This window comes from Cariama cristata, unplaced genomic scaffold (genome assembly GCF_000690535.1).
Source record: "Cariama cristata isolate BGI_N322 unplaced genomic scaffold, ASM69053v1 scaffold10054, whole genome shotgun sequence".
NCBI lineage: Eukaryota > Metazoa > Chordata > Aves > Cariamiformes > Cariamidae > Cariama > Cariama cristata.
The window spans coordinates 1-23,617 of record NW_009612331.1 but is presented as its reverse complement, the minus strand read 5'-3'; the positions used below and the strand labels follow the sequence as shown (position 1 = coordinate 23,617).

The window sequence follows — 23,617 nt, the reverse complement described above, 5'->3', positions numbered from 1 at the left end:
AAGGACTGAGCTGAACCCTTCTGGGTGAGTGGTAGGAGTATGTTTGCTTCTGTGAGATGGATAAGAAACACTTGAACTATCAGATACTAGTTATATGTAAAGAAATGCATTGCTTGCGTCAGGGGGTTAGACGTTCCTCTTCTTCAAATGAACCTCAGAATGTCACAGGTGGCTGTAAATGAGGATAGCCTTTTGAAATGTTCCCTCTCTGCTAAACAGAATCAAAGCTGGTTGAGAGATGGAAGTGTGACATCCTCCTTATTAGCAGGTGTGTCATCGGCTCCTAACAACTTACCTGGGGGTACAGCAAACGGCCACACTGAAAATTAGCTTCCCCTAGAGAAGTTGAAAGAAAATGTCCATGCTCTGCCCACCCGGCAGAGTTAAAGTGTATTTTGATTCACTAAAGACAGCAGTAGGAAACTAAAGTAATTTTTTCTGTTCCCAAGGAGCCAGATCATATAACTGGTACTTTTCTTCCTCAGGTACTACAGAAACCTAATTCTTGAGAGAGGCGGGGAAAAAAAAAGAAGACATCTGGTAGCAGCTCTGTGCTCCTTAAGTCTGCCCTGAATTTTGCCCTGCTATCAAGGACAGCTAAGACTTTATTAACCAAGAGCAGAAAAATAACTTCCAAATTCCTCACACAGACCATGTTCCACCACCTGCTGAAAAAAAGAGATGCAAGGAGTGGCAGCTGATGGCCCCTCTGAAGAGGTCCTCTCTAACCCTGGTATGAAGGCAGGTAGTTTCCCAGGGAAACCTACACCAACGGTTTCATTATTCAGACTTCTAGGCCTTGTTCCCTTAAAAACCAAAGTTGTAGACCTGAGCTATCTAACAGCTCACTGTTGTCAAACGGGGAGACCCTGCTCCCTGTACCCCATCCCCTTGCCTAGGGACATTCTTGTCTTCAGCCTTCCGCCGGTTCTCACGCTTGCTGGATCCTTCACCGAGCTGATCACATTTGCTAACCCAGCAGGTTCAAGGGAACACCTTCTGTGGGGTTAATGGCTGCTCTTGGGCAATTTCACACTTAAGCAGAGTGATTGTGCAAGCACTGGGACACGTGAGCTACAGGTGCCACGCAGCATCTGCTCACAGAGAAACCGTTTGCGATTGCTGCCCTTCTGTTCGGTTACGAACATTTAGGCCAAGAGACCTCCCGTGTAGGTCTCCTACCACCAACCACAGTGATGAGCCAAGACTCTGCAACAGCTCATCTCCTCTGTGGCTCACCAGAGAGACCTCTAACACCGAAAGACTCCAGTTGCATGACAGTGGGTTCAATTCCAATTTTCCCATCAAATTGTTTTGACTTCTTAACAACAAAAGTCTGCAAAACAAAGCCCGACAAACCAATCTTTTGAGTATTGCTTCCTGTTTTCCGAAGCTGAATCCAGAACAACAGTTTGTGTAATGATGATGAACTGTTAAATAAAGTTGGTTTTCCCTATGGACTTTATAATAAAAATTGTAAACAATACTTTGTAAATAAAGCTGCAGGCCTATGGGCTGTCACTCCCAGATGGCATGAATGGAGGAAGGTTTGTTGTGCTTCCTTTCCCCAGCTGTCCACCCCTCCCTGGGTTTTGGATGTGCTAGCCTCGGACAGGGATGGCTCAGCTGCTGGTGAATCACCTGCTGAAGTGCTAAAAGTGAATGTTTGGCTCCATTTCCTCAAGCAACAGTGAGCTGTCAAGGCAGACTAGCAAGAAAATTGTCTTCTGCAGCCGGGAGAATTTTCCTGCTCGCACATCTAGATTCGCTGCAATTAGAGGTGGTTGCACCGATTTTACTGTCACTTCAACAATCCCTGTTGCTTAATAAAAGCTTCCTTGTGCAACTGCTCGTTCACAATAGGGCTTTTCACAGGCATTGCTGTAAACCTTGCTTTAGCAGAAAACCAATCCGTGAATAGCTCGTGCACAATGTAACTGGAGAAATGCTGGTCAGGGATGTTTCGATGTTTTCCAGTTGGCGACATGGAAAGTAATGGAATATTTCCAACCAGAGAGATTGTCCCTGAAAAGAGAAGGGCTCTAGAAATGCATTCTGAAATCTTGCTATTTCAAATTACTGTTTTCTGGATTGGTGATGGTGGAGAAAGACAGGAGGAAAACTACAAACTGCACGGAAAACTTGGCCAGGCTCTGCATCCTCACAGGACTGCACGTGTCCAACCAACTGCTAGGGAGAAAAGACATGGAGAACCCATTGTCATTATGTGGCCACTCTAAATGTCCTTTACAAGCAGAGGCTGCTTGACAGACACAAAACTATGCTCGTTTACCACAATAATTTTCAACTAATGGGATCAATGGGCCTTTTTGACTATTTCTTTCAGTGTTGGTACCTTCTTCCCCTTCATAGTCAAGGGAAAGTAGTGCATAAGCCTGCTGCCGGTTCTCAGCAACCCTCAGCACCAACCACTCCTCCTGACAAGTAAGTAGACGTTGTGAGAAGATCATCTCCACGTCTCTGCTGTGAACCTTGGCAAGAACCAGCACGCATTTTGTTCTCTACCTGCTGCAGTACAGATTTGTACTACTTAATCTAACCAGCAATAGTTCCTCGAGTGGCTGAAGTTTGAAGAAACTATAGTCACAGCTAGTTACTTTGGCTGCCCACCATCAAGAGGATGGAATTCAGTAAGTGCAAAGGAAAAAACTAAGCTGTATCTACAATGGCAATTATTTTGATGGATGTTGTCTACTTTGGCCTTTTTGTTGTACAACTTAATGTATTTTTGGAGATTGGCTCCATCCTCAAGAGAAGCACATCTTCAGCTCTCCTCCCTCCCCTGTGGAGAGCAGCAGTATCATGGCCCTTGTTCAGCTGGTGGGCCAGATCACCCTTTCCCAACAGGTATTTTCTATCATCTTTGTCAGGGTCCTCTGAGCCAAAATCTTCCTGCAAACCAATGGTTGCACAATGACGGTTACATTCTCAGTCATGTAGGGCAGAAAAAAACAGTGCCAAAAAGGATGATTTAAAGTTACGTATCTGTGTAACGCCTCATTGTAGCAAAGCCAGAGGGTTCATCACCTGGCAGGACCAAGCTAAATGAACAACTGTAATCCTATCAGTTCTTAGTTTTGGAACAAGTCTGATTGATTGATTAACATTTTTTTGTGGGGGAAGGTCCAAGGACGTGGCAGAATCCCAACATGAGCCAGGTTTGCTCATATAAGCATGCTTACTGTCTCTCAATAAGCCTTCAAATTAGTCTTATGATAAGCATGTTGTTTGAGAAACAGATCTGACATTTACTCAAAGGCATTCCTTCACATATTTTTCCATGAACATCCCACACCTTTAATATTAAACAATATTCCATTGTCTGGAATAGCAGACATTAGACTTGATGCTATTTGAGGTTCTTACATGCAGAGGCAATGTTCCAAAACATCACCACGTGCAGAACACAGATACCCAAACATCTGCAGAAAAGCAAATGCAAGGGTGCGTGTAAGTAGCATGTAACACCGCGTACTCTTACACCATTCCCACCTGAGTGGAAAGCCACTGCTAAGCCGTGTGTTTAGTGGCACGACAGCGCACACAAATCTTGGAGCCAAGCAAGTATTATCAGCATTGTACTGAGTGCTTTGCCTTTTTTTTTGTTGGTCTTTCTACCTCAATTCGTTTTCAAACCACCAGCCATTTTAGTTTTGGAAGTCTCCAGGTTAGTGAAGCTAACCATTTACCATTCTATTAACTTTATTCCAGAGTTAAGCATAATGTATGTGTATGTAAGTTTAGAGGTACCATTTTTTTCTCATAAGATAATTGCTTTTGTTAAGAGAGATCGTATTTCTTAAGCAATTATACTCCATTTACAGTCGATCCATTTTGTTAGTCGTCTTTAAAAAGCTCTAAGATAACAGCAGTCAATTTATAGCAGTCTGTTCTCTACGCAGACAAAATACAAAGGTTCTTAATATTTTCCATCCAAGTCTCCTTACAGTCCGACTTGGGAGTGGTAATAGGACGAGAGCCAAGGAATTTCCAGAAATCTTGAAGTGCTAGTAAGTCATTATTGACGCAGTGCCATGAACATTTGGTTGATGAAAGTTAGACGCAGGACCACTCTGCCCCCGATCAGCAGATATTACCAATGCATCCCAACAAAAGTCGAAGCTTCTTGCTTGCTTACGCAGCGGGGAAAGAAGAAGAAGGGTAGTTACTTCCCCAGTTAGAAACAAACACAACCCTTCAGCGCTCTCTGATCTCAAATAGTCTCTGAAAGAGATTATTTTAGCTACTGCCTTTTCCGAGCCCCTTCCTCACCTCAAGTCATTCTTCGTTTAGGTTATATTTGTTTTACAGTTTAAAGATTAACAGATCTATTGGCCTTGAAAATGTTCTTTAAAAATATTTGTAGGTGTATAAAATCTGGAGACCAGTCCTGTGGCAAAGGGTATCTTCCAAAACAGATTTCATGGAATACATGAGCGTGAAGCCCTAACGAATGCAGAACTTCATTAGTCACCACAGACACTCTAATGGTTTACATGTAGGGATGTAAGAACAGATTTCTTCAGGGTGATTTTTCTGGATTTCAAAGTGGCTAGATCAGGTGCTTCAAAATAGTTAAGAGAGTTCATATTTGGTTTGTAAAGGCATCATTTGTTGTTCTGTTCTATCTATCTCCTCCAAAATCCTCAGTCAAGGAATGGTGTGATCCCTGAACATCTCTCCTAGTTTGTTCCCTTGATCTATGAGTACTTTTAGTGCTCCTTTTGGGATATTAAAAGAACACTATTAAGTAGGAAAAAAAAAAAAACAACAAACCAACCTATAACTCAGGTGGAGAACACAGATGGATATTCATGGTACGTCTTTGCGGCTTCGTCTGCTATAACACAATAGACAAAAAGCATATGTACACAAGAGAACACAGGACAGGCCTCCACAGTGGAAATAATGCAACAGCTCTTCCTTCGGCTGTGAAAAATCCACTATTTCTGTGTCACGTTCTAAAAAAATAACAGCAAAAAGGCTAGCCTTGTGGCTGAGTGAATAAAAAAAACCATGTGAACATGCCAGTGTCTCCTCAGTCAGGGTGCTACCCCATAAAATGCCTGCTGTTTTTAAAGAGATGATTTAATCCAAGCATTGCACAGGCAAGTCACTACATGGCCTCGGATGTAAAACTCGAGCCTGCTATGGCACACCAAATTGCAAAAACTAGTTAAAAAGACTTTGAAAAGGGGGTGGATTTGGAAGCCTTCCTGCCTGCCTCAGGAAGGGGGCATGTTGCTTCTTCACTCACCACAGCTCTGCTCTACCGCTTTTTACCTCTGTATAGGCAGAGTCTAACCAAAACTGAAATATTATACTTCATAGATGTATAATTGAAGTATATGAATGTGTAGATATAATACACAGACACCCCCCCTACCCCTGTCCTATATTCTGCTTTTCCAAAGTGCCTAACCCTCCGCTTATCCTCATTACAAAACACCTTGTTTGAGACTTTAAGACACAACGCTAACCTGCCCCTTTTTTAGCTCAGGAAATTCTCTACAACAGGAGAAACAGGTCCATCCTTCAAGAATCCTACGATCAAAAGGATGTCTTCTGGTACTTCCCATAAGGAGACTATGTACCAATTAATTACTCATCCACAATATCACCCTTCCCTCTTTTCTTGCATCCCTTCACGTATTTAGTGAACTCCCATTTGAACTGGTAAATTAAACTTCCTCACTACTTTTTCATCCATTCTCCAACCTTCTTCTCTAAGGTGGTTTTCCACTTTGGAAACTGTAGCTCTCTCCCATCCAACCTAGCTGCCTTTCTCCAAATCTCAGAAGCAGGACATTATTCCTCGAATGTGAAGTGACTGCTTAAGTGCTTTTTCCTCTTTGAAGGGAACCTGAAAACCTGACCCGTTTTAGATGGACAGAGTTACAATCACACATGAACTAAAAGCAAAGATGCTTTGGTTTTTTAATTATCTGAATGCTAAGGACCAATCCATAATCTTCAAAGTGTTAACAGAAATATTATTGCAGATAAAATCATCTGTATCTAAAAGCATGAGTGAAGGCAGTCACCCATTTCATTGGCAATGTAAAAAAAAGTCGGAGAAACTAGCTTCATAGCTCTCTTCCAAGTCCCCAGCTAAAAAGCAAGGTTGGAAACAGATTTCTGCCTGTTGCTGCAGGTGGAGATAATTTCTACAAGCAAGCTCTACCTGCTTCAAGTAGTTAATTTTTTGTGAAATTAATTTGGTATTCATTTTTTTTAGGGAGTTATAACGCAGAAGATTTCAACTAGATACCTTGTCATTTTACTCCCGTCCTCAGTTACAGACTGCCTCAACACCAGAGCGTGGAAATGATGCACTTGCTGAAGGAAACACTTCAACCAACCACCTCACCTGCCCACGCTGGTGAGATTTGTTCCTTCTGGATACACACCCTTTACAGATGTGATCACTTGGAACTGGCAGCTACCTCTTAAATTAAGTTGTTAGAAGCTTCCCGGTATGCTATCTTGCATGTAACTGTAGCATGACTCAAATCAGTTCTGGAATTTAATTAACTGTGCACGGTGCATTGTATGAGCATGCTTCAGGGTCAACCATTATCATGCCAGAAATACACAGACAGACTAATAAATAATGCAAAGTATATTTTCTAAAATTAATATAGAGAGGACCCTCCATGTTAGCCCTCCACCAAGAAGTCCCACTTCTGGGCAATAATCACTGAGGACTGCATGCTCAACAGATTCCTCAGCTATCACATCTCACTGCATTAATCTCAGAGCAAGCAGGGATGTACTTAATACAGGTGATGCAGATTCCTCTCCAGTGGGACTAGGTTTCTTAGCCTAGATCACGACACCTTCACGGCACGAAGTTTATGGTGCCAATGGACAAAACTTTTCAGCAAGAGCCTCTTTTTTTCCTTTGGATTGCATCTGCTGACAGCGCTGTTGCTGCTGCTCATGTTCTGGCCCTCTTGATTCTTCTTTCTGTGCCACAGCCCGGGATGCTGCCTCTGGACCTCAAGACATGGAGATGAGGATGTACCAGAATATGCCAGACCCCGGCTTAGGGCTCTGCCTCTCCAGTCGCTTCTATAGTTCTTCCCTCCTGGGCAGGGAGTCTGGAAGACTATCCCAATGCCAGTCCTGCAGAACCGTTTCCTTAGACAGACGTGGTTATTCACCACCTTGGGTACGGGTGACGTCTCTCAACACAGCTATACCAATAATCAAGGTCCGTTTTGATCAGGCAGTAACTGCTCAGCAGACCTCACACTGCAAGGCACCTCGGCACACAGCCTATGCCTTTGTCATACCCTTTTCTTGTACATCTACGTCCCCATCGCGAAGACACTCTTATTCCTAGTCTGAATATTGCTGAGGGCAAGGGAAAAAGGCATGAAGGGTTTTTTCACCCCTCTTGCCTAGACAAAGCTATGTTTTCCTCAGGTGTATGCTGTCTGCACAACTTCAGGCTGTGAGCTTGGTGGCTTTGGCAAGCAGAGGAAAGATCTGTCAAGCTGGAGGCACGTAGGACTACAGAGAAAGTGTGTTATACACTGAGTGGGGAAAAGCCTGTAATGCTCCCCCACCTACTGAAGCATCAAGGACCCCACCAAGTCTCACCAGAGAGACAGTAGTTCTGCATTCTCCTAGAATATCTGACAGCTATAGATCCAAACCTGTCTTGCCAGACTGTCACAGCAAAGAAAAACTCAGTCAGAGAAGCTAAGTTATTTTGTTAAAAGATTTATTTTACAAAGCCTATGGTTTTGGACAGCTGCTTAGCAAAGCATGCAGTCCACACAGGTGTCTTCAGAAGATCAACTGCCCCAGGAAAGTTACCAGAAAAGAGGTATCTGCTTGGTTCCTTCCTAAAATGAGATCATATAACAAAGACCAACTTCCAAGCAGTTGCATATTGCTCTTGGGTATGATTTCCAAATTCAAAATAGAGCCTATATCTCAGCCGCTATTTTTTGTTGTTGTTGTTTTCCTCCTCAGTCTTGTTCAGAGGATTAAGTTAGTGCCAAGGAAAATGATGTTCTCTGTGCTTTGAGGCATTAAAGGATAGCAGCATTTCTGCCACCACAGGAATATGAACTTGCATGGAAAAGAAACACAACAGGCAACAAAACACCACGTTCTGGACTGTCTTTGAGTCACTGTAGTGGTGATTGTCAAGCCAACGCAGCCATCCCAGTCAAATTTAGGACCCATTCGTTTTGTTAGAGACTATTTAAAGTTTCAAGCAATGATCACGAAACCAAGAATTCCTTTGTGAGAGCTGCCTGATGTACTTTAGAAAGCAGGCCCCTGCTGTTGTCAGGCATGATGCTGTCACAACTGAGATGCTCTTCCATTTCATGTTCTATCTTCTTGTTTGGGTCTCACAGCAATCCTTCTGTGATGAGTTTTCTTGCTGAGAACAGGAAAGAGTCCTTCTTGGTATCAGCAAAGTAATCAATCAAGATCATTGTCATGCTGGCAGTAAGCCATCTTTTATCTCATGAAGGTCATTATCACTTGAAGATCCAAACGCTCACTCCACATGACCTCCTGAACACAGGGGAAGGATTTGTGCTGCTTGACCTCCAGGATACAACTCCGCCTATCTGTCATGCCACCTCAGGAGACGTGGGAGATCAAAACCACCAACAGGATAGGCTATTGTCTTCCAGTCGCACAAAGTAATTTGACAGTGACCACAATATTCCAAGTGGTAGCAGCACACTTGCGTAAAAGCAGTTATTTGTGTACTCGTACCAGGACAGCTAGCTAGCAGAGATTTTCTAGTGAAGCTCTGCTGTATGACAGATTATGCACGTTTAACCTGCTACAGAACTTGGTCTCTAAAAGATACGAACATACTGGAGTGAGTCCAGTGAAGGGCCACAGAGACAAGGTACTGGAGCACCTACCATACAAGGAGAGGTCAAGAGAGCTGGGACTGCTCAGTCTGAAGAAAAGGCTGATGCTCGATGTGCATAAGTACCTGATGGGAAGGTGTAAATCGGGGCCAGAACCTTAGTCGTATCCACTGAAAGGGATGCGCACAAAGTGGAAAAAAGTACATTCAATTTAAACATAACTTTAGTTTATTTGTTTTTAAACTGAGCATAAACAAACACCGGAACAGGTTGCCCAGAGAGGTTATAGAGTCTCCAGCCTTAGAGATAATCAAAACTTGACGGGACACAGTACAGAGCAACCTGCTCTAACTGACCTTGCTCTGAGTAGAGGTCCTTTCCAAGCTTAATGATAGTGTGAAGCAGTAAAATCCCTATGGAGGTGTATTTCTCTGGCACAGATTATCAGGTAAGATCCTCCTAATGGTGTGACAAACCTGAACCTGCTGAGAATCCACAAATCCCACAGCCAGACTCTGCTTTCAACTTCCCTCAGCAGAACATGTTCGCAGAGACACTAAGAATGAAAAGCTACCTGCTCTCACAAGAGCTGGAGTTTGATACATACTGTTCATACATATAATCCACTTCTCCTTTACTCCAGAATCCTGCACACCTGGTGTTTCATAGTTAGGAAGGAAAAGTGTGCTCTATTAGTATAAAAAAAGTGAGGACTCTGTAAGACACAGATACACCACACAGTTATTAGTGCTTGACTTTGTGAACAGTGCAATGTACATATGGACAGCACATTTAGGCAATATCTGCTTTTTAATTAGTAACTTTCATTTCTTGAAGTGTACTGTAAGACGAGCAGAATTTCAAAGGTAGAAAAGCTGTGGATCTGAAAGGACAGCAAGACAAATCTTTTCTTAATCAGTCTGAATTTTAAGTCTCCTCAATCCATCATAAAGGTAAGGCTATTTTTAAACATGCTTGTTTCACTCAGTGTTTCTTGCTCATCAGTAGTAAAGTAGTTCTATGTAAACCCTTCTCCACTGGTAAACCTCACTAATGGTATAGACAAGGGAAATGAAGGTAGTTTCTAGGCCATCACAAGGCAAAAAAACAACCAAACCAACGCACATTAAAAATCTCCCTTTTCTCCATACTGTCCTTCAATTAATTGCATGCTAATACATTTTAGTCTTAGTTTGCAGGTGTTGCCTATTGCCAGCAGAGTACTGTGACATGAGATGGGCTTAGCCAGCATGTGCCTAAGTGACATACATTTAAGGTATAATCTTCCTTTTTCTTGCGTTGGATTTACCAGAAGTCAAGGGGCCTTTCAGTTTTCTAAGCGGTCATTGTCAAAAAGGGCAAGGCCTCCTCGGCATACGGCCAAAAAAAAGTGGATAGTGCTAAGAGTAAAGGGAAAGTAAAACAAGTCTCTGTAGACACAAAGCAATCTGCTGCCCAATTCAGAGAAGCAAAACATAATGTTGTTACTCAAGCTATGGCTGTAATGATCCCATTCACTCCAGTTCTATCGGCATAATTCCTTGCTGAAATAATCCCAAGAGAAGCCCTGGTTATACACTGCAATACCTTTGCTTTTAGTAGCTCATTGTCTTACTTGGCAAGATGTTTGATAGCCCACCTAGACTGGCTTTATAACTACAAGTTTATTTGGCTTAGGAGATGAAAATTTTAAATTGTTCTTAAAATATTGCACTTAGAAGATACAGAGACTTCTACTACAAAGTTGTGGTCATAGTATTAGCTTTTAAAATAATAGACAAAAAGTAGATTAGCAGCATAAATACATAATTTACATCCTTCCCCCTCCCCACCCTGACCTCCATAGTCATCTGTGAGTCCTGAGTTCACTACTCCCCAAAATTAATATAATTCACTGGTTTTGCACCAACGCAGCACATATTTTCATTTCACAAAACTTCCATTTGTGTAAATTTGAATCTGTTGTTTCAGGAAACTCTCGAATTCCTCAGCTTACCAGGGAATGGTACCAGCAGTACAGTCCTGCCTCATGGTTCAGTGAATGGCAGCACGAAGTCAGGTCCAGGAGAGGCTTTCCTGGCTCCCTGCCAAATACATGTGCTTTCTTTGTCCCTTCTCCCCCAAAAGCTGCCAAGTATTAGCTTATGATGCAGGATCATAATATTTAAGGCATTATAACAGACATAACAAAAGGAACTAATTTCAATTCATGTATTTCCATAATGAGGTGAAAAGAAAACAGTTCACTGGATTAGGAAAAAAAGTTTACATGAAAGCTGTTGATTAAGAGCAAATTAAAACACAATTCCCTTAAAAATTGTTACTAATGAGAAGTGAGGCACCTTAAGTTCACAGCTGCTAGAGAAGCAGACCTTTTCCACCACCACCTTTAACAAGGTCCACTTTAGAGCTGTTGGTCTCTGAATTTTGTCCCTTTTCAGTCCTTCTTCGCTCGACCTTTGAAGCTATCCATGATACGGAAGTTTCCAAAATATTCCGCGAAGAGAATACCTGCTTTCACTGGTAGTACACTGTAAGGTAAAAAACCAAGCCAGACATCAGAAGAGTTGTGCAGTTTTATCATAGAATTAATTTTACCTGGCTAGTACTGGCAAAGACAGTATGCTATCTAGAATACAGTACCACAGTCCTCTCAAAATATCCCCTACACTCATTTGGCAGCCTGAGTTATTAGACAGATTAATTTTCCAACCCGGCTTGCAACAGTCAGAAGTGCCCTAATGCTGGAGAGCAAGACACCAGATATGCAGTGACTGAGAAGCAGCCCCAGCCTCTACAGCCCACAGTAAAACTGCACCCCAATGCACTCTGCAAGTCACAGTTAGACATTTCTGTCATTGTGCTGTGGTCCCAGGGTAGACTGAACCCCTAGAACCAAAAAATCCTCCAGAAATGTGCAGAACTTAATGAAAATTCACACCAACAAGCAGAAGCCTGGTTCGCACTTTTAGTCAAACGTATAGCTGAAACATCCCTGGACAGAAAAGAGAGGGAGGAAAAGAAGGAAAGGCATAACTTACCTTTTCAAAGCAATCAAAAAATAAAGACTGCGTGGTAGCTGCAATATTTCTTGGTCCTGCCGAATAGCAGTGATTATCTTCTCGGCCACATACTCTGGCTCCAGAGTAGGAAGGAGTCTTGGCCACCTGGAAGAGAAGACATTTCTTACTATAATACAAATTGCTTCGGATTCACGTTTTCCTCAAAGTCAGTCTCCATTTTCCAGTTACTCAACTAAAAGAAAAATAAATACCACAAATCCTAAGAACAACAGAACCTTCATTATGTTAAAGAGTGAATGGCCATTGTTACTCTCCCTTTGTATGATCTCTTCTAAGACAAATCCATATAGTCCTCATATTAAGACACACTAAGCTTTTATTTGGCTCCTAAATTTTGTCATTTTACAAACATACTGAGCAAAGCTATGCCACTGATTTCAGGAGGTGAATGAGGCTTTAAAAAACAGAGAGAACAACTGGAGCATTTGGCTTCTGCAGAGGAAAGGTCACCAATTACGCTTCAGCTTAAATTTAAACAGTAAAGTATCAAGGGCTTTGCCATGTGGGTTGCCCAGCTGCTGGATAGCACTGCTAACACCCATCTGAGGCCCTAAAAATAACACAGAGAAAAGCCTAGCTCATGATTTTCATAAAGGAAATAGGAGTATGTAACATGCTAAATGTGCAAGTTGCATGAAAACCTCACAAGAGTTTGCTCACCTGGTCCTACAGCCATCAAACATTCCTGTGTTTATGATATAAGGACACACAATTGTGGTTTTAACACCGGTCTTTCGCAGATCTCTCATCTCTAAATCAACTGACTCCGCAAAACCAACTGCTGCAAATTTACTTGCACAGTAATCTGTAAAATAAATAAAATATTAATTGCAGGTAAACATTTTAATTTACTAATGAAGTTTTACTAAACAGGTTCAGCGAGTCCTACCACTGGACACGTACACAGGAGCGGTAACAGTTTCTGACAGAGAACAGGGACAAAACTATGCTCTAGTAAGTAAACTAACTAGCCACGAGGTTTTTTTTTGTTTTGTTACAGTATACAACAGCAGCACTATGGTATAGAAATGATATATTCATAGTACCTGCAGGAAATTACTGTCCTATAATAAAATACTTCACAGCAGAGTAAGAACTGTTTCCAGGATTAGGATACTAATAAAACTTGCCTTTGATGTGGTTCACTCCTTTACTTTCCCTCTCCCAAGTTAACTGTTGTTCTAGACTGGCACAGTGTTTCTCATCACATCCCTGCTCTTACCTTTCCACTCTCTACTGAACAACAGCAAATGAAGTGACCTTTTCATACCAGACCTTATCTTTGAATCCATGCAGTAGCTTCTTATGCATCATACTGCAGCTTTCAAGATTCTCTAATGTGGTTTCAACTTGAAACTCAATTGTCTTCATTATCACTGCTTTGAAAGTAGATTTCTTTTACTGCTATGTCACCTTATTTCATTTTCCTGCCCCTTTGCATACGTTTTCCAGAAATACCTTCTGAGTTTGCCCTAATCTCAACACCTCCTTTCCATCACTGTATAGGTCCCCTTGAATGAATGGCTGAGAGACAGAGAATGTAAAATGAGATATTGCACCTTTGCCTCTCTACCACATCTAGATTTTTGTAGTTCTTAGAGTTAGGAAAACCTGACAGGACTCTGCTTAGCCTGAGAACATGCTTGTAGCGGTTAAAAAAAAAGCACAACTTCCCCATCAAATACTTGCAGGTTAACTTTAACAACACTGAAGTGCTCAGTTTCCGAAGTTCCATATGGCTCCTAGACATTTTAACTGCCTTGGCAGAAAAACCTGTTTCACAGCACCGCTGAGCATCTCGAAAACTCTTTTGAAAGGAATAGTCTATTTAAGGTCAGCTAGTTTGAAAGTACAACCATTTGCTTTACATATATGCAAAGACACAGAAACTCAAAATTAGGATTTTTTTTCCATGAATAATTGATTGCAGAATTTAAATCAAACTAATTGTCTAAATGAACATTAGCTTTAATACACTACCTGAAAGACCATTGACTCCAATCAGTCCTGCTGAGCTTGCAATACTAACCAAGTGTCCATGGTTAGAGGCGATCATTGCTGGGAGGAAGGCTTTGTAAGTCTGCAATGTAAATTACAGTTGCAATGAAACATTCTACTAAATAAGCTATGTGCTATAATATTTCAAAGGTGGTGTTTCTAAAGAAATTTAGAGTTTAAATAAGCTTCCCCCAATTCCATTACGGAAGGGGACGGGAAAAGGAGTTTGTTGTTTGAACTCTAAGCTTCAACTACTAAGCTGAGACTTTCCAGGCCCCATCAGAACAACTTTCTCCTCAACACAGACAGCTGGTAACTTGCTGAAAGCTAAAGATATAGCTTCAGCTAGTTGTTAAGTTTCTTTCAGCCTAAAGCTGAGCACTGCAATGTTTCAAATGAGAATTAAGTGTTCACCGCAAATTTTGTAAAACAGCAAATTTTGTGAAATGGCAAAAATTTTAATTTCATGTCTTCCTTCTATTAAATTAATCTTTGTGCTTAAATTTATTTATGAAGAAACTGAAGCATGTTTTAATATCCCCTTTGCAATTCTTTATGATAGGAACATCATGTAGATGACCCGCCTTCCCTGGAAGGAAGAAAAAGCACATTAAGTTACTCATTTTGGACAAAAGCCCCGCTTATTATTAAAAGCATTGTCTGAACATGTGGTATTTCTTACTGAAACTATCATAACCACAAAGCAACTAGAACACTTACAGAACTGAACGCTTCTGTTACTAGAGCAGCAACTTTTAGGCTGGGCCTGCTTCATGTCAATTAATATTGAGGGATTATAACATATGGCTAGCTTCAGAATTTAGCAGATGGTAAACTTCAGTTTTTAAGAGCATTTCTAAACGCGAAGCGGTTCTGCTTCCACCTACTACCCCAGAAGTTACCAAAGGATCCATTTTTCCATGCTTTTTTTTAATGTTACAGACTCCCAGGCACAGAAAGTAATTTCTTGTACCATTTCTGCTTGAACTTACAAGGAGCTATATATCCTTGCATATTTTCCTCAATTCCAAAATGCAAAATTAACACTGAAAACATATTAAAGGATGTTTTAGTACATATATAGGAAGTACAGGTATTACCCAGAAGTGTGCCATTATGTTCACTTCCATGGTTTTTTCCACAAGTGAATCTGGAGAATCAATAAATGTCTTCCCAGTTACAATGCCAGCGTTGTTGACTAGGATGCTAACATCACCAACTTCTTTTTTAACCTAAAACAAAAAGCCTCAAGATATTATGCAATGAATACAAAATATGCCTTCCAAGTTTGATATATGAAAACGTAAGAAATAGAAATATTGCACATTTCAATTAAGTTGAACTTACTATACTCGTTATAGATCCAAACATGTCAGGTTCTTGCACATTTTCCCCTGATGCCTGTTTAGAGCTGAGCTTTCTTTGGAGGCGTGGAGCCCAACAGCTCCACAGAGGCTTCTGCTTTAAGCACCTCTGGTTCTTGCTGCGACTGTTCCAGATAAGTCTGTATTACAGACAGCTTAACTAATGCAACGAGTGTTTTGCTACAGTAAAGTCGTCTTAAAACCAATGAGCAATTCTGTTCGTTGGGCCATTTCTATGCCATGTGGTGAAGCCCAGTACGAGCTCAGGCGAGTTCACCAGAACCAAGAACATTAAATCTACGTCAGGGCTGCAATATCTAAACTTTCACTTGTGAGGCTCCGTGCATTATACTCAAATCCTCTTGTGTTTTCCACAGAGGGACTTGAGCACAGAAGCAGTGCTGCCATATGACCTGAATGCTGAAGCCAGCTTGCACAGTACTTGAGTCTTTTGATGAGCAGAAGGAAAACTGGATTCCCTGTTGGTAGTGTTAATTGCCTGCATCCCAACAGTCCAGGGATTCATCTCTCCCACTGCACAGAGAAGCAGGTACTTAGTAGCATCTTAGTATTTCAAAATTCTTCATGCTGATTTCCACGTGCTCCACTTCTCCTGACTGCGATTGTTAAACACTGACATGTATTACACAGTAGTTTGTCCACTAGTGGTTACTCTACTTGTGTTCCACAGGACACACATTAAACCAGACTTCCCTACAGCTTTCTGGGGGAGCAGATAGAGTTTTCTGCCCTCAGTGTGGTGGAATTAGAATGGGCAAATGGTCACTTTTGAGAAGAAGTATTCCTTACATGCACAGGCAGCGAGAACGACCATTTGTAAAAAGGTTGTAAGAAGGAAATTAATTTTATTTATTCAAGTATCTTGACTACTTCAAGCAATGTTACAGGTCAGGAACTTAAGAGCTTATCTTATCAAACAAGAAGGTTTTTTTTACAAGTTTATTTCTCATGAAGACAGCCTGAAAGAACACCATGTCTCCACTGATATTAGCTCTCAGGACAACACAAGAAATGAGAGAACTGTAGGAAGGGTAGTAGTTCGTTATGAAAATCAAACAAAAGCTGTAGGGTTCTGAATAAAAGAAGATTTTAGGACACATGCATTCACAGAAAGCAAAAGCCTTATGAGCTTCTGGGGCTCACGGTGCAGAAGCTTGTTTCCAGTGTATCTGCTTCAATTCTAACACTGTCCCAGGATCCTTATAAGATGGCTCCCAGAAAATAAGTTGGCTAAAGAATAGTATCTACACATTTAGTTCAGTAAGAAGTATAGTTCTCATTTTAGCTCCAGACTGAGAACTTTCATGAACAGACACACTTGAAATAACTAGGCATTGTGCCAGCTCTCAAAAGGAGAATGAAAATATCTAATGCAGTATTTGATGTACAGTTCATTAATCTGAGCTACCTGAGAAAAAGGAAATGAGGACTCTATATGTTGTTTAATTTGTGATTTCCAGATCAAGTGCTAAACATGTGCTGATCAGTAGCTTTGGGAAGCCATGTTGTTTTTATGCCATGTTGCCATACAGTTGCAGACCACAGAAATTAATTTCTTAATGGCATTTCCTGCAATAGGTACCTACAGTAACTGAAGAGAGCACAATCAGACCAGGTGAATTAAAAGGATAATTTACCACCTATCCTTTATTCTATCTTAACTTCCTGATCTTCCTTAAACTTGTTCCAGTCTTGTCTGTGTTTGTTAACTAAGGGTTTAAAAACCAGAAAGCAGCCTTGGTATGGTTACACAGAACAGCTTTTATAGTAGATCCATCAGCCAGAGCCCCTCTCCAGCTCAGTCATTGCTCACACATTCTTGCCTGTCTATTCCTCTCTCAAAAAGTTGTCATGTAACAATTTAAATATTTCTGAAGCAGTGCCACATGATCTCCACAGGCAACCTCAGATAAGACACCAACCTGAGCATGTACCATGCATCACAAGTTAAAAATAGTACGCATTCAGAGACATAAATGTAATCATTAGTAAATGATGCTTTAATACTGCCTTGTGTCAGATGATCTAGCAATTCTGGAAGCCTGGACCAGTACCCCAAATCTACCCTTTGGGACAAATAACAAAAACCTGAGTAAGTGGTCATGCTTCTTTTATGCGAACAAAAGATGGACAGAGGCAGGGGATGTGGTACATACTGTTTATAGTGGTATACATACCATTTATAACTGGGCGATTGCAGCATTCAGGTTAGGTGGGAGAAGAGAAATAAGAACAGAACTTTGATCATCCCATTTCTAACTAGTGGCGAACACCTGAACAACCTCTTCCTTTACCACCTGTCTCTACTCAGTCTTCCATATATATATTGACACTTTGGATGGAATTCAAAGCGGATTCAAGTGCCTTCTTACAACCCAGACAAATACTTCCAGCTTTACACTACCTCCGTTCATGCTGCTTCCCTACTAACCAGATGTGGCAGCTCTTTCCTCAGCAAATTGGCTGGTTTAGTTCCCTTCTCCTCTCAGCTCTGCTCTGTGCATGGCAGGGCCAAGACACTTCAGCCCCAGCTTCCACACTCTGCTCTGAGGCCAAGTACAGAAGACCTTTACCCAGTCTGTCCCCTAGCTATCAAGGGGAGTGGGGGGATAATGTCAATTTTCCAGAGCTCTAAGCTTCTCCATTTGTGCAGTGCAGGAAAGTATGCTCCAGGTGTTTGGTTTAGGCCTAGGTAAGGCAAGCATTATGCAAACAGCTGATCTGGTTAAGCATCTTTTAGGTATAAACACTATTTCCTATTTGTTTCTGCATTTATAGTTACGCTTTGATATTGAAGTTTAGTACTGAGCAATTCCCACAATTCCCAAACAGCATCCCAAAGCGTCTACTTTCCAAGAACCACAAAACGCTCCATAACTACCTACAAGAAGTGGAAGAAAGCACTGGATGTTTTCTAGACAACATGAAATACCACCACGAAACGTGCTTCTACTGCTACTCCTCTGCACAGGAAAGAGGATTCCGCAACCTGTCATCTTGACTAACAAGCAAGAAAAGACAGTGGATAAGCAAAAATGTACCACGCAAGAGAGATCCTGGAAGTCAGCGTGAGCCCAGATGCAATTCTGCAACATGATTATGAGGAAAAGGCTTCTGTTTCCTCACAAATAGGAGGATCAAAAACCATAGAGTGAATTCCCTCTTTCAAACCCCTCAATTCTTAAAGTTTAGCTGAACTCGAAGGAGGGAGGGGTAGGCCAGAGAAGCCACATTCCCTTTGGGGTTGGGTACTTCTGCAACAGGGACATTAGAAATAAATTTTAAGCTATAGCTGTGGATAGCCAAAAGCTGTCCTTCATCCTATTGGTACAGGAAAGGAACAAGGACATCACATGCGCAGGGCTTTTTGGTTTTCTTCCTACTGAAGTGACTTTTCCCTGGTCTCTCCGTGTGGCTGATGAAGTACCCAGAAGCAGGTATTTAAGGTCTGCATACATTTCATTTTGGCTTTGAGGTTGTTTTACTGGGCACCAAGTTTTCAACCATATCCTGCCCTGCCTGCATGAATTTAGTTCGCTATAGTTTTCCAAAACTCCAAGTCATTGCATGAAGCTGAATCACCAGGAGGGAAAACCCAAAACCTGGAACTGTGCTGCTTCATCTTACAAAGGCTGATGCTGAACACTGTAAGCCAAAGTCTACTACACCACATTAAGTAAACAGTGACACCAAGCACTAACTAATACTAAAGTCTTTTTGTCACTAATAAGATGGGAAGTTGTCAGCAGTACGTGATGTTTCTGAAATAACACTAATAGGGTATTTTCTTCTATGTGCATCAGCAGGAGGATTGTCAGTGAATCAGTTGTTAGACAACTGCTGACAGATTATAAGCAAGGAATCACTCACCGAGACCTCTCACCGCTTCTTTGCTCCTGTCTACCTCTGTTTTTATCATCCCTAACCTGTGTCACACATATATCCACACCCTCTTCTCCTTTTAATATTTGACCAGAAAGCTCTGCTAGTGCTTTTCTACATGGGACTGAAGTGCAAGCCCTCGAGTCCTCAAAACTGAAGGTTAACTTCCATCTTCTTCATTCCAGTGTCCTTCACACTACAATACTCCCTCCTCCTCCACTCCTCCTTACAGGCCTGCAGTGAGACACGTGCAACTGCTCTGTGGGGACAGCAGATGTGCAAATCCACTGGCATAACAGAGCTGCAAGGGGGACCAAGGGTGATCAGCATTACCAGAATAAACAAAAAACACCACCCCAATATAGCATCAGCATCTAACAAGCTGCAAATCATGCACAAGCTTCGCTTATCGGAAAGTTTTAGTCGTTTCTGCACAGATAGAAAAATGCAGAAGGCTAGAGCTTCTTAAACAGCACCAAAAGAAGAACATTATTTCAGCCAACAGATGTTCCTGAAGACAGCTGAAATTTTTTTTTTTAAGAATTCATCCTCAGGCAAACACTCACTGTGGAAACTTTCTAGTCCAAGAGTTAAGTTTAGCAACGTTTTAAGCAAATGAGAACAGGTTGTTATAATGGAAACTGTTAAGCAATTTTAGCTTTTGGCAATTCTAATAGTCCACCCAAAACATCTAAGCACATGCTATATTTACAAAGCTCTTCAGAAAGGAAAGTAAGAAATATTTAAGACTTTAAGGTACATTTATTAATTCTGATAAAGTGAGTCTGCACAAAACCTATTCACAGCCATGGAATTATTTGAAAATTGCCTAAGCAGTTAATCCTTTTTACAGTGTATGGTCTTCAGGGTTTACTTTTACCAAAAGGCTGCCAGCACTTGGAATACTGCTTTAGTTTCAATAAATTGATTTTCTGTACTTCACCAGTAAGTGCTTGCTTAGTAATTGAATGAATGAGAAGCTACCCAGTTGAAATGAGCTACTGAAAAAGAAAAGCAGCTCTTTTTGTTTTTAAAGAAACAGAGGTACACAAGTCAACTCTAAAAAGAGTATTCTTGAAACAGGCAGCATGCACAATACATTCTGAATAAATTAACTTTAATCTCTTGCTTTGACGTCACTAAAACTTATCATGCATCATACACACGTGAATGGACTCATCTTAGAATAGTGTCAAAGCCACAAATAAGATATTTTACCTGATCAGCTACTCTGTAGACGTCCTGCCTTTTGCTACAGTCACAGATGTAGCAGTGTACTCTCGCTGCTCCATTTTCTCTGGCCAGTCTACTTGTCTCCTTGAGCCCCTCTTGATTAATGTCCCAGAGAACCACTGTGGCTCCAAGGCTGGCAAACTTTAAGGATAAGAGTCTTCCAATGCCACTTCCCGCTCCTGTTATTAATACTATTTCACCACTGACATTCTTCTTCCTTCTAGGCACAACCAGGAACACTAGCGACTCCAGCAAATAATAAACAAGAAGTCCGATGACTTTGAATGTTTCCAGGAAGAAGTTCATCTTGATGTTATTTCTTCAGATACCTGATAAAAGAAAATGTTTACCAGATAGAATAAACCATAAAGAGAGAAAAAATAAACATCAACATTTCAAAATTGAAAAGTGTTTTCAGGTCCATTCTAAATATTTTATCTAGCATGCTTCTGAGTGTTGTTAAAAAAAGAAACATAGGCTTACATCTGCACACGTGACCCATTTGTCCTGTTTCTGTTTCGTCTCCAAGTTGCTCCTACTCTCCTCCCGAAGGCAGCACACAACTGATTTACCATTTGGCAGAGGCAGGAAACACCGGCCCTCATCTGCTTCAGAAATTCCCCACCCCTCATGTCATGGGTTTCCACCTCTGCTCTGACACAATGTGGACTCAAAAACTAGAATCAAAAAGAGCGATAGCTGCCCCTTGAGCATCTTAAGCAGAAAGGCAGGGCAATTACAAATCAAAACTTATGGCCTGATCAAACAACTTCAGTGCTCACAAGCTAGTACTTTAGGTCAGGAAAAATCCTCATTTCAGGACCACAACTTTTTGCTTTGTAGGCACTCCATCAAGAAGTCATACGCAGACCAAGTCACGGTCTCAACCCTGCTGAAAAACTGTCAGCCTAGGGAGCTTCAGAATATAATACGCTTATAAATCTCCAAAACACTCCAGGTAAATTACTGGCTGTCACTACTAGCTTTCCAACTACCAGTACTACCACTGTTGAGGAATGCTTGCTTTTGCAACTAAACAGTGTTTTGTTTAGGAATGCATTGCAAAGCTGTTGACTTTCTTCACCTCCCTGCATTAAGCAAATGCCATGGGGTTGAATCATACCATCTCAGGTACGATTGTAATTTCACAGTTTGTACTCATCACAGTAATGCCGACACCAAGCAGGCATTTAAGTTCTTGAAAGAATGCTCTTTATTTCCCACCATCCAAATGCTATGCAAAAAAATACACCCTTGGTCAGAGCAGGTTTTAATCTTCAACTAACTACAGTATGAAGGATTAATATCTTCCTTCTCAGCTAAAGGTAGAGCACGCTGGCACTTACACTTCAACCTTTAGCACTACATGCCCAGCTTGATCGCATCTCTTCGCTAACGTTGCTATCTATGCGTATAGGTAATCATGTTTGACAAGGGCCAAGAGATAAGTTACTTAGATCTCTGCTACTCTGAGCAAAGTTCAGAAATTTAGCATGTGGACATGCACACGTTATCAGGAGTCTCAGGTTTAGTACATGGGAAACATGGCCACTCCTGAAAAGGGAGAGGCCACCGCTAGAACACAGCAAGCTATTTCAGAAAGTCTTCTGGCAGAAACATTATGACATCTTAAAACTATTCCAATAACTGAAAAACACTTGTCAAAAACATAGCGGGTAGGGAAACAAGGTCTTCTTTCTGCAGAGGAGTCTTAGGGTGAATGTCTTCTGTTCTTGTTCCCTTTAAAATGGGACAAAGTGTGTGCAGAGGTTCTGACACAAGTGAAAGGCAGTAACACCAGTAAGAAACGGAAGAAATGTCAAAACAGCACAGGAACATTTTTCTGGAGCCAACATTGACATCTCCCATAGTAGGCTCTCGTAGCTCTAGAGCTACTGCAGATATAAGCAAAACCAGAGTTATACAGGAAAAGTGTTATTAAATTTCACAAACGTTAAACAAATCAGCAAGTTTTTGGAAACACAAGTTCTTTGCTGGGTCCAAAACTGAAGCAACAAAATCTTTAAAATAAATGCGGTTGCTGACTTTAACTTGATTACACTAACTTAATGCACTTAAAGTAACATCCTCCATTTGCACGAAAGGACATTGGTATCTCTGGAGTAGGTAAGGATGTTAGAGTTAATCCCTATGAAAAACAAGACAGGCAGTTGCCTTCAAAGTATAACACCCAGTTTCGAACTTACGTCAGTAATTTATTAAGTAAAATAATCATGCATTAGGTTTGCACAGGGCAGAAGCACTGTCTTAGAGAAGTACTGATTTTCTCTTAAAGAAGTGGAGTTGTTTTAGGTGTGCAGACCACAGGAGATTTTCTGTTAGAATACCAACTCCACGTCCTTCAGCAAGACCCTTAATTTCCACCGACACGTCTCTCGCCTAACTCAGCTTTGGCTGGGCCGAGAGCCCTCCATTCTCACCGGCTCACCGCATTAGTACTGCTAATTACACCAGCTACCGTAAACGAACGTATCCATACGGACAAGTAAATTAGCCAACACTCTCAGCTGATTTTGGCTCCTCAGCTAAAGCAAGGAAGGATCTATTCACAGGTGAGTTATCCAAGGGTACCTTTGGCACACACCAGATCTCAGACATCTTCTGATGCCACATATTGTTTTTTAATACGCCTACATCCACACAGACATAAGCATGGAAGGCTTTTATATTGTAGTGAAGTATTAAAGGTTTTACGACGGCTTATCAGACAAATTTCTTTTCCAAGCGCAGACAACTCTGCCAGCACAGCCGTTGTGGTACGTGTGCCAATGCCGACAGCCCAGCGGCTCTTGCAGGCTGTCAGTGCTTGCAAACCACAAGGACGGCACCGAGCCTGGCAGCCAAACTACAAAACACCCCTGGTAGCCAAAACGATTAAAGGTTGATCACGCAATCACCTGAGCAAGGTTTGGCAAGCATGAATTTTCTCCCTGCATCTGGAGGGGTTGTGACCCCCCCAAAAACATGGTGGCCCTGTAGCCAAGACAGTCCAAGGACTGAAGTGTAGCAACACCCTCCTCACCCCCTGGAAGACGCTGGACAACCTTACTCTCACTTGGCACACCTCATCTGACCCAATTAGCACCACAAAAACCCCCACAACCCACAGGCAGTCTTCGGCTGCGGTAACCAGCTCACCGCC

At 41.5% G+C, this 23,617-nt stretch overlaps 1 protein-coding gene across 1 annotated transcript; it reads right to left on the bottom strand.

Moving 5' to 3' along the window:
- Positions 1-11,310: 11,310 nt before the first annotated feature.
- SDR16C5 (short chain dehydrogenase/reductase family 16C, member 5) lies at positions 11,311-20,785 on the bottom strand. Its single transcript, XM_009698574.1, has 6 exons — positions 20,440-20,785; positions 15,055-15,186; positions 13,937-14,036; positions 12,617-12,761; positions 11,915-12,040; positions 11,311-11,404 (listed from the first exon to the last, which is right to left on the bottom strand). The coding sequence occupies exons 1-6, from the start codon at positions 20,758-20,760 to the stop codon at positions 11,311-11,313; spliced, it is 918 nt and encodes a 305-aa protein (XP_009696876.1). The 5' UTR covers positions 20,761-20,785.
- Between the last annotated feature and the right edge of the window lie 2,832 nt (positions 20,786-23,617).

Excerpts from the sequence above, each read along its gene's own strand:
- SDR16C5 (XM_009698574.1), bottom strand. The coding sequence starts at position 20,760 with ATGAACTTCTTCCTGGAAACATTCAAAGTCATCGGACTTCTTGTTTAT. Across the intron at positions 14,037-15,054 it reads ACATAATGGCACACTTCTGG|ACTTACAAAGCCTTCCTCCC; the intron begins GTAATACCTGTA and ends TTTACATTGCAG. Across the intron at positions 12,041-12,616 it reads TTTGATGGCTGTAGGACCAG|GTGGCCAAGACTCCTTCCTA; the intron begins GTGAGCAAACTC and ends CTTCTCTTCCAG.